This window comes from Pelodiscus sinensis, chromosome 25, assembly GCF_052426305.1.
Source record: "Pelodiscus sinensis isolate ZL-2025 chromosome 25, ASM5242630v1, whole genome shotgun sequence".
Classification (NCBI taxonomy): Eukaryota; Metazoa; Chordata; order Testudines; family Trionychidae; genus Pelodiscus; species Pelodiscus sinensis.
Genome location: NC_143076.1, coordinates 5192093 through 5203070, shown reverse-complemented (window position 1 = coordinate 5203070; position 10978 = coordinate 5192093). Strand labels below are relative to the sequence as shown.

The window sequence follows — 10978 nt, the reverse complement described above, 5'->3', positions numbered from 1 at the left end:
AGAAAAAAGCAGGGGAGGGAATTTAAGTTTCACACTGCAAAATTCACACATTTACTTTTCAAGTTTCACTGGCCCATCAGTACAAGCATTTCCAGTGGGATTTCAGTTCCTGAATGATGTAGGTGCTCCTAAAAGTTTTAGCATCTCTGCTGTGTAGTGTATTATGATGCCAGATATAGCAAAGCACTTGTAGGGAGGTTGATTACTTGTTGGACCCATGGTCAGGTTATCAGTTACGTAACTCCCAGATAGGAATATAGTTACAAAGCTGGCTAAATAAACAATATCTAACATTACAAATAATATCCACAGACACTATTGTATTGCAATGATGATAGAATCTGACAGTTACAGATGTTAAAATTCATGTTGCCATCTACAGAGTTCTACATATACAAATATGGTTTTTGGTGTCAACAAAACAGCAGGGGGTAAATAATAAGACAGTTGCACAAGGAATTATTTGCTAGTGCAGTTACAGTACTTCATATACAAAGAAGCTTGCAGATTTCACCAGCTTAAAAACAAACAAACAAAACAGACAAACAAGTTTCCATAATGTCCATTCTATCTACATTCCACTCAATTCCCTTGTTCCCATACCAAGTCTGATACAATGTTTGACCATCGTATGATTAAAAGCCAGATTCTCAGATAGTCTATTCATAGTGGCCATGGTAAGTCCATTCATTTCAGTGAACTCCTCCTTCTTGCTGTGTTTGTTGCCCATGTTTGGAGCTCTGTAGCATAGTATAGCTAGCACTCTACTGGAAAGTAGCCAAGAAGAGCCATTTGCATTGCTTTGTGGTTCAGCAGTCAATGCCTCGCAAGAGGAGGGTCTTTGTTGAGGTAAGGAATGGGGTGGGGGAGATTTGTCAGGAGAAGAACCAAGCTTCTGGTATATAGTTAATTAATATCCCAACAGCCAGGAATATGGGGTATGGAAGTAAGAAAAACGTTATCACCCACGCAACTTTGTCACTTGAGCAACACATGGGGAAGGGGACATTAGATATTTGCCCATGTAGATCAGTTTTAAGTGTTGATGCTCAGTCGTACTCTTGCCCCTCTGCTACTGAATTAGTCAATATAATATGGAATTTATTTCTAGGCAAGTCACTTAACTAGTACTTGCACAGAGTTCATTCAGAGCACAATACCCACAGATTCCATCGGGTAAATCTTTTAAGATACTGATATAGTAAGAAAAAGAAACTCAGATTATCATGAAGCTCCTTATTTATGCTCCCTCACACTCAGTGGGAGTTTGCTAGATTTATAACTCATAAAGCTGATGGTTACTGGCAGCACTATAAAGTCAGCCAGAACACCTGAAACCAAGCGAAGATTTGTCTCTTACAGAACACTTGGTAGTGGACATTCTGCAGCCCGAGTTTGACAGTTTTTGTTGTCAGACAAGAGGATGGAATCTAATTGGGTCTTCCATAAGTTGCCTCTGTAGTGCAGACAAATGAAAGTGTGTTGTTGAGTCAGGAAGCTAAGGAAGTTTCCTTGATCACAGGATTCTGAGTCCTTCCCCTTATTATAAACATCCACCCTGAACACCAGGGAACACTCACAGGCACATATCGGGCTTTTGAAGAAAAGCACCATGTATCACTACATCAAGAGAGAAACAAGCATAAACCCACCAGTAAATCTGGCTTACTTCCCTCTCCAAGATACTGTTACTGCAGCCGGAGGAGTGAAGTCATGGGTATCTCCCTCTTTGTCACGGATTCACAGTTGTGCTCATACTTGGCCTGTACAGTCTCTGGGGGTAACCCCCTTCACCTCCTGGGACTGCACATCTCTGAACCTCCAGCACACCTCTCCCTTGCTGTGCGCCCCTCGGAGAGTCTACTCGCTCTAGACGCCCAAGGCCTCCATTCCTGTTCTCTAGACTGGAGTGACTCTCAGCCAGCATAAAACGGGAGAGTTTGTTGAACATCTGAACACAGCATAGGAACTCCTGGGGCCTGTAGGCCTGCTCTCCCTCAGCATGGCACATCTGACTCTTCTCTGCATCCCGGTGGGCTCTGCTTGCTCCCTCTTCCCAGTCCTGAAGCCCCATCTTTCCAGCCAAACCTCATATCTCTTTCTCCAGGAGCTCTCCCCTGTCCTTTGTCTTCTGTCCAGATAAGCAGGATCTCCTGGACTTTTCTCTGCCCTTTCTTTCATCCCTCCTTTGTTCCTCCCTAGCTGGAACCCTCTGGTCAGGTCACAGGGTCCTCTCTCTGGCCAGAACCAGCTGTGCCATCCATGCTGGATCTCCCAGTCATCAGGTCATCCAGGACTAAATTAAGACATGCTGAGGCCCTAAACCCTGTCAAGTTTAAGAGGCGCCATAGCATTACCAAAAAGTAAAAAGTGTGTTATTCTAACAGAAAGGGCAATGAAAATAAAAATAATAATTTTTTTATGTTTGCATATATATTGGTACACAGGTGAGGATGTAACTAAACACTAGTATTTTTTTTTTGTATTTAGAAGCCACTCATAATCTAAGGCCCTAAGATGTAGTTTACTTAGCTTGTGCATAAATCCAGCACTGTCACCAGTCTCGAGGGTGTCCATTCTCCAAGCCTTTGGTTGAGGTCTCCAGTCCCAACTTTAGACATGATGAGGTTATTCCATCCTTCTAGGAAGACCTTTTCAGTTGTATGAAGTTAAAAGTGGTCTTTGAATCCATTGCTGAAGTGTTAACCCTGCTGACTGTAAAATAGCACCTATATCAGTGAAACTAGTTTTATTAGCTATAAATATTAATTAGTACAATACAATCGAACTATGGGGCTTGCCTGCTATTGTGTGCTTTCGGTGATCCTTGGAGAGAGAAATGCTCACCATGTGATATGGGCTAATCAGGAACAGGTCCTTGAGTATGGTGTCTCTGGATACTATTTCTTTTTAGGTAAAGAGGAGATAACAAAAGTGGGGATTGTTCATAGTGTAGATGGTAGCATAACAGAATGTACTAGAAGGAAAGAATCAGTCACCACGATTCCCCACAGCACTGCTGGACTCAGAATTGTCCAAGGGGGAGACCCCTATCAGTGTCACTGGGAGCCAACTGATATCCCCCTCTCCCTAGCAATGTGGTGGACTGGGGGAGAAAGAACTGCAGGGAGGTGCCACTTACAGACTGATCCAATGCACACTGACAATGTCATCAAACCCCCCTGAAATTTTTCACACTGAATATTATCTTGCTTGTGCTAAGTGGCTGTTTACAGCACTCCTGTCATTTCCACTTAGCTAACCTAACCTCGCAGAAAGTATTAAAAAGAGGGGAATGAACATATTTGCCACCAGCTCCCTGCTTCTATAGCCTGTCCCTTTCCTGCATTTGCCATTTCATTCAGATTTTAAATCATTTGGGGCAGAAGCTGTTTCTTTTTTTGGTTCTACAGTGCTTTCTAATTTTCAGTGGGGCCCTACTAGACACTAATAGATTTTTTTAAAATTTTCAATGTCACTGAGACTACAAGCCTGCAGGACTAGCGTAGCTGTCAGTAGTATCCACTGGCATGTGTACTGTTGTTGAATCTGTGCTTGTTCTAGGCTATTAGAGAATAAGGGGCACGAACTGAAGAAGAATGCTGCTTAGCTCAAAAAGTTTCTCTCTCACTCTGGCATAAGATGGCCCAATAAAATATTACCTCACCCCCCTTGTGTCTCTAATGACACCCAAGGAATTTATTTTATACTCAGCACTACAGTATTTCTTCACCCTGGATGACAGGCAAGACAGAAAGAAGAAAGTGAGCAGGAGGAAAGTACTATAGATACATTCTTAAGCTTTGTGGTGACAGGACATCTGTGAGAAGCCTCGGAAACAGCTGCATAAGAGTGAGTGGACACTTAAGAGAGATAAGCTAGGTAATAATCACAAAGGTGGAAATTAAAAACATGGGAATATGCAAAATCATGAACAGAAAAAAAGGTAAAAGGACCCCGAAGGCCACCATTTGAAATCAGGTTTAGGGTCTTGCAACTGTACCCATCCATTTTGTGTTAGACCTCATGCTCACATTAGCCCAGTGCTTGCCTTCCATGTATCTCCCCACCTTTTTCTGTTTAAGAAGAAGGCGGCCATGCTCAGGTTATTATCTGTACTGATTCTGGAGCCTCTTGATGTCACCAGAGCCACATCCTATAGAATCAGCTGATCCCAGGCAACAAAGTCAATGGTTTCAAAACTTAGACATATCGGCTGTGTCTACACTGCACCTCTTTTCCAGAAAAGGGATGCAGATGAGACAAGTCAGAATTGCAAATGAAGCGGGGGATTTAAATATCCTGATTTTAAGAGGAATAAGGGACCTTTTGGAAAAGGCTTTATTTTCCGAAAGATCCCCGTCTAGACTGACGCTTTTTTCTGGCAAAGCCCCGAGCTGGAAAAAAGCGGCAGCCATGTTTATACAAATGAAGTGGGGGATATTTAAATCCCCCGCTTCATTTGCAATTCCGACTTGTCTCATCTGCATCCCTTTTCCGGAAAAGGGGTGCAGTGTAGACACAGCCATCCTGATAGGCAGTATAGAATATATGGTATATGCTCGTCATGTGTTCTGGTCGAACATATTCCTTGATTTATTGAAAACTAGAAGATTTACCTGGTGCTGCTCGGGTCCTTAACTCAATTAATGTTTGTTTGTTTTTTAATAAAATGAAAATGTCCCTGCTTCATTTGAACTATTGCTGGGGATGTGGGGTTCAGTATTCAGTCTGCCCTAGAGAAAGAGGGTTACTCCCGCCCCTCTCACCACAGCAGCTTGGGGCCAGGTGAGAAGTGCAGCTCCAGTGTGCACAACTGGGGGAGGGGTGCATGTCCCTCAGCTGGGAGAGGTCCAGGTTCATATGGCCCCTCTGCTCCACAACGAGAGCAAGAAATGGAGCAAACTGTGCTCTTTCCATTTGCTCCCTGACAAAGGGGAACAGTCAGCAAAGTACGAATGGGGTGAAGGATCTTCGTCCTTCCTAGCCTCCCTAAAGGATGCCCAGAGGGTGGAATGCTCCTGGACTGGGGAGGACATGCCTTCAGCCAGCTCCTTTCAGCTGCCTAGTGATTCTGTTTCATTTCTGTATGGCTTTCTGAGAAACCATTCCAGGCACCTCCCATTGTCCTGGCATAACCAACATAAGAACATAAGAACGGCCGTACTGGGTCAGACCAAAGGTCCATCTAGCCCAGTATCCTGTCTACCGACAGTGGCCAGCACCAGGTGCCCCAGAGAGGGTGGACCGAAGACAATGATCAAGCGATTTGTCTCCTGCCATCCCTCTCCAGCCTCTGACAAACAGAGGCCAAGGACACCATTTTATCCCCTGGCTAATAGCCTTTTATGTACCTAACCTCCATGAATGTATCCAGCTTCTCTTTAAACTCTATTATAGTCCTAGCCTTCACAGCCTCCTCTGGCAAGGAGTTCCACAGGTTGACTACACGCTGTGTGAAGAAGAACTTTCTTTTATTAGTTTTAAACCTGCTACCCATTAATTTCATTTGGTGTCCTCTAGTTCTTTTATTATGGGAACTAATAAATAACTTTTCTTTATCAGCCCTCTCCACACCACTCATGATTTTATAGACCTCTATCATATCCCCCCTCAGTCTCCTCTTTTCTAAACTGAAAAGTCCCAGTCTCTTTAGCCTCTCCTATGTGACCCGTTCCAAACCCCTAATCATTTTAGTTGCCCTTTTCTGAACCCTTTTCTGAACCCTAAAGCTCTTATCTTGCTTTAAGTTATGAGATGAGGAAGCTGTGTACCAAATTTGGTGATCCCAGCTCTTACCATTTAGGAGTTCTTGAACAAACACAGATGTACAGACAAACTCTCATGTGTATAGTAGGTAAACCTGCAATATAATACCTGTACAGATTCTGGTCAGATCGCCAAAATCACCTCCTGCTAAGGCTATTAACCCACACTAAACACAAAATCATTGCATGTAGGTAGGTTTCTTGGGTTACTCTTCTGCAAATGTGCTTATGTTCTTACTACTGCATTTCAGTTCATTTAAGCAGTGTAAACAGCTGACAGTTATGTCATAAATAGAGCTGGCATTTAACAGTTGAGACTGGGAACAAAATATCCAAATGTCATGCTTCTCCTTTGACCAAAATAAGCTGATTTTTATACAGCTATTTTTGAGCGAGATGATCAGTAAACCTGAAAGAAATGATCTTGGGAAATATACTCTGGGAAGGCATACTCAAAATGGTGGGTATTAGGATCTTAGAATTCTGATTAGATTAGACTGATGAAGATACTAACCCACTGTGACATGTTTGGGCCAGAAGTTTCAAGTTAACAAGCCACTGTCCATCAACTTTAAAGTTGCAAGTTCATCAGTCTTTTAAAAAAATTGTTCTAGTTTTCAGTTTTAAAAGGAAAAAAAAAAAAAAACAATGGCAGAATCACATTGGGTTAGTCAATGAGGAAACTTGACCTTAAAGTGACAATCTTAGGCATAGCCCACTTAATTCAATGTGGGTTGTGCCCACAGAAGCTCATGATACATTCTAACAAAACGTGTCAATGGTAAGGCACTGCAATACTATTTGTTAAAAAAATTTTCCCCTCCAGTTAGACTAATGTAGTCTTCTTACTAAAGGGGCCTCGGTTTGTTTTCCTGGAAAGACCCTGTGTGCTGCAATCCAGACTACAATTCCCATGAATCCTTGGGAAAAACAGGAAGGAAGGACTCATGTGGGAGATGTCTATCTCCATGTTGATGGAGAAGAGAGACTTAGCCACCTGGGACTCTGCCTTGGAGTTTGGAACATCAGGTGCCCAGGCACACCTGTGAGTGTGACCTGCTCCCCCATAACCCAGGGAGGAAACGTTAACTTGACTACCCCTCTGAAGCTATTGAAATAAGTTAGACTTGCAGATTGGTAAGTGTGACTAGACCATTGTTGCCATTCTACACACAAAGAACCTCCTGAGACATCGCTTTTGCATAGGCTCGGAGTTTGTTTCCCCCCCCCCCCCAGTTACAGACTAAAACAAGCAGTCTTACAGCACCTTAAAGACTAACAAAACGTGTAGAATAGCGATAGAAATGTAGCCATGTTAGTCTGGTGTAGCAGAAACAAAAAACAGGACTATGTAGCACTTCAGACTAACAAGATGATTTAATACATGTAGAAGGTATCATGAGCTTTTGGGGGCACAACCCAACTAATCCTATGCAAAAGATGTAACCCTGATCGAGACCAAAGTGTGTGTGTGGGGGGGGGGGGCACGGCAGCCTTAGGGAACACTATTGATGTCTTGTTTATCTGTGTAATTACTGACAAGTCAGGGAACAGCCCAGATACCAGCTGGCAATGAGAACCCCCCCCCCACCCCCCCCCCCACACACGAGCATGTACCTCATACCTAGAGGATCTGACATGGCAACAGATGAGCTAGGAGTACTATAACCACAACCGGAAACAAAGCTTAGAGATGGCAGCTGTAGCTGTAATGGCTACATGTAGTAGCAGGCTTCCTGAAGATGGGTTGCCTACATATTTTCAGACTTCTCAGGAGTAGCTGTGCTCATCTGTAACTTTAAAAGCAAGGAGTAGTCCTGTGGCACCCTGGAAACTAACAAATAGTATCATGAGCTTTCCTAGGCAAAACCCACATCTTCAGATGAACTGGAGTGGATAGTCCAGGGAAACTTCCACTGTTTTTAAATCGAGCCATGAGGACGCAGTTGCTCAAGCAGAGCTGTATGGCCTTTGACATCATAGTGAGCTGTTTAATAAATGAAAGTTGATAGATACAATGACTGTGTCTAGACTGGCAAGTTTTTCCCCCAAAACAGCTGCTTTTGCGGAAAAGCTTGCCAGCTGTCCACACTGGCCGCTTGAATTTCTGCAAGAACACTGACGATCTCATGTAAGAAATCAGAAATACTATGCTGCTCCCATTCGGTCAAAAGCCCTTTTGCGCAAAAGCTTTTGCACAAAAGGGTCAGTGTAGACAGCTCAGATTTGTTTTGCCCAAAGAGCCCCAATAGCAAAAATGGCGATCGGGGCTTTTTTGCGCAAAAAGGCATCTAGATTGCAGAAAAGCATCCATGCCAGTGTAGATGCTCTTTTCCGTAAATGCTTTTAATGGAAAACTTTTCAGTTAAAAGCATTTGTGGAAAATCATGCCAGTCTAGACGTAACCATCGAGTAATATTCTCTGTGGTGGCCCCTGCAACCCTAGTGAGAACCCTCATTATTACAGAGATTAGTTGCATGACCAAAGTATGCTCAGAAAGCTTAAAAAGGTAAGAATCACCAGAATTCAGGCTGTTAGCTCTGAGGGCCTATTGAAATCTGTATCCAATTCAAGTTGGCAGTTATCTTCCAAATCCTGGGGCAAAGATAGGCATATATGATACATGCTGAGAGAGACACACACTAGGTCCTTAAATGCTTTGGAGAACTGGTATTTAAGCAACTGTGTCAGCTGGGTGTTTGTTATATTACTCCATACTTATTCCCACAAAAAATGCTAACATCCTAGTTGTGTAATTGGCAGTTCATACCAAAGCTTGTTTAGTTAGCGTAGATAGGAGACATGCCATAGATGAGAGACACCAGGATAGTGCAATTATAAAAGGAAGTTTATTAGCCAATATTGGAATACATCAGTCATTGTACCAGGCTACTATATAACCTTTCACAATCCTCCAGTGTCCCAATTACTATACCTTGGAGATACTGTATAAAGTTACGTTTTCATTTATTACATGTTATTCTGTTGGAGAAGTGTCAGCTGATGCTTCAAAAACCAAGCTGGAATTGTAGTTAACAGACACTGATTAAGCTATGCATCACTTCACAACATCTTTTCTGCATGCAGGACACATACCTCCTGTCAACTAACAGTGAAAGGAATATAGGGGAAACAAGCGTAGCCTTAAAGCAACTTGCCTATTGAATATATAGATACATATAAAATATCACAATAAGTCAAACAGAGCCTGCATTAAAGAGATAAAGATGACTACTAACTGGAAATGCAGTTACAACAGCTGTTTTCAGACAGCTTAGCCATAATGTTAGGACTTTATATAATTGGTAGGACACATTTTCAAAGACACAGCCCCCCCCCCCTTTATTCCCCATTCCCCTCTCGAGTGCAGAAATTTGGCCAAGAGTTGGGGGATACAGTTCAATAGTGCTGGTGGAACCACCCAAAGAGGAGGCTAAACTGCATTACTCATTCTTTTCACTTCATTGTGGCACTAAGGAGCAGAGCAAATTACTGGAAGGATTGAAATGTTCTGCCACAGCTACAGTCTCAGAGGTTGCTGACAGGGTCACTCTGCAGAAGGCATCTCTTCACTAAAGTTGGTCTCAAAATGGAAACTGGATGGAATTGCTGGCAATCTATTCAGCATCCCCTTCTTCTCTGCTCTCAACACCTTCAGGTGCTGAGACTTCCAGAAGCTGGGCAGAGTCTGCCTCTGGAGACTCGGTGGTTTCCTCACTCGCAATAGCCACCAGCTGCTCTTCATTAGGCACCACATCTAGCTGCCTTGATTCAGGTTTGCAGGCCTCTTCTGGGTGCACTGCAGGGACTCCACCTCCTTCCTGGTCTGTCTCAGCAGAGATATGGGAATCTTGGTCCCTCCTCTCAGTTGACTCAACACCAGGGCTGGTGCCCTCATTCTCTTCTGGCTTCACTGTAGCAGCCTGTGTAGGTTCTTCTTCAACCTTCTGGGCTATTGGTTTCTCATAAGCCATGTTCAGCCCCTTCTTGCTCAGTTTGCCTCCCATATTTCAAGGCAGTAGTAGTCGTCCGGCCAAGCGTCGTAAGTAACTTACTTCAAGACACAAAAAGCTGGGCTGAGGAACCAGTGGGAGATCTGGAAGAGAAAGCTCAGGTGAGATACAGACTAGCTAAGCTACCTGATTACTACAGATAATGTGGCAAAGTCTTCCCACAGGCCCCTTGCCCTGGGACACCTTCTGGTCCACAAAAGTCAGCCAGAGACTCCTTCTGGGAGCCTTTCATTGGCCGTTTCCCACATCCTGTTTACAAAGTTTAGGATTACAGCAAACTCAGCCAGCCTCTCCGTCTGCCTGGGATGACGCTCAGCCACATCTTGGCTCCTTTCACTGCCCCTCCGGCTGATGAGGCTCACAGCTACTTCTAATAGGCCTGGGCTTGCTCAGCTGATTACCATCAGCCTTTTCAGCCAAGATATAGTGGCAGAGCTCTGGCTTAGCCAGCAGTCTGTCACAATAGTCAAGGCATAATTACCCTGACCACCCAACCCATGGTAGTCCGTTGGTTTATCTTGCACACAGCACTGCTCAATGAAGTAACAAAGACATTCATTATGGGATGAGACTAAGATGACCCATGATTTACACACAAACTACTAGTGGACTAAGCATCTTTATTGACCATAGCTCAATCAGTAGATAATGCATCAACACATAATCACAGTCACGCCAAACTACTCCTGTAGTAGAGAAGAGAGAGATGACTCACTGAGATCAGTATTGTCTCAGTTACACATGGTTACAATACCATAAGCTATTCAGATATTCCCAAACAATCATTTACTGATAATTCTCTTCTATTCCAGCTACACACATTTTTAGTCCTACACAAGGACTATTTTTAGTATACCAGAAATGAAATACAGGATAGTCTTACCCGGTCCAAGCCACTTCAGGTGTTCTACTGACTAGGCTCTGGTAAACCTTCTGCTAAGCAGGCTGGTCTTATAGGGCACAGGGTGGTCACATAGAACTACTTCCCCACAAGTCCCTGAACATTAGTTCCACTGACACCAATATTCCCCGCTAACTTGCATGAAGGAGGAAAGTGGATGATACTCATTAGTTCCCATAATATAAGGACTAGAGGACACCAAATGAAATGAATGGGTAGCAGGCTTCAAACTAATAACAGAAAGTTCTTCACACAGCGCATAGTCAATCTGTGGAACTCCTTGCCAGAGGAGGCT

General features: G+C 43.5%; 1 protein-coding gene across 2 annotated transcripts; it reads right to left on the bottom strand.

The window, feature by feature from the left end:
• Nucleotides 1-8599: 8599 nt before the first annotated feature.
• On the bottom strand, nt 8600-10763 carry LOC142820514 (uncharacterized). 2 transcript variants are annotated; one of them, XM_089773340.1, is made up of 2 exons: nt 10666-10763; nt 8600-9865 (listed from the first exon to the last, which is right to left on the bottom strand). In XM_089773340.1, the coding sequence occupies exon 2, from the start codon at nt 9774-9776 to the stop codon at nt 9387-9389; it is 390 nt and encodes a 129-aa protein (XP_089629466.1). In that variant the 5' UTR covers nt 9777-9865; nt 10666-10763; the 3' UTR covers nt 8600-9386. The 2 variants fall into 2 exon arrangements, with proteins under 2 accessions (XP_089629466.1, XP_089629467.1); XM_089773341.1 differs by lacking the exon at nt 10666-10763 and adding an exon at nt 10055-10078.
• Nucleotides 10764-10978: the final 215 nt, after the last annotated feature.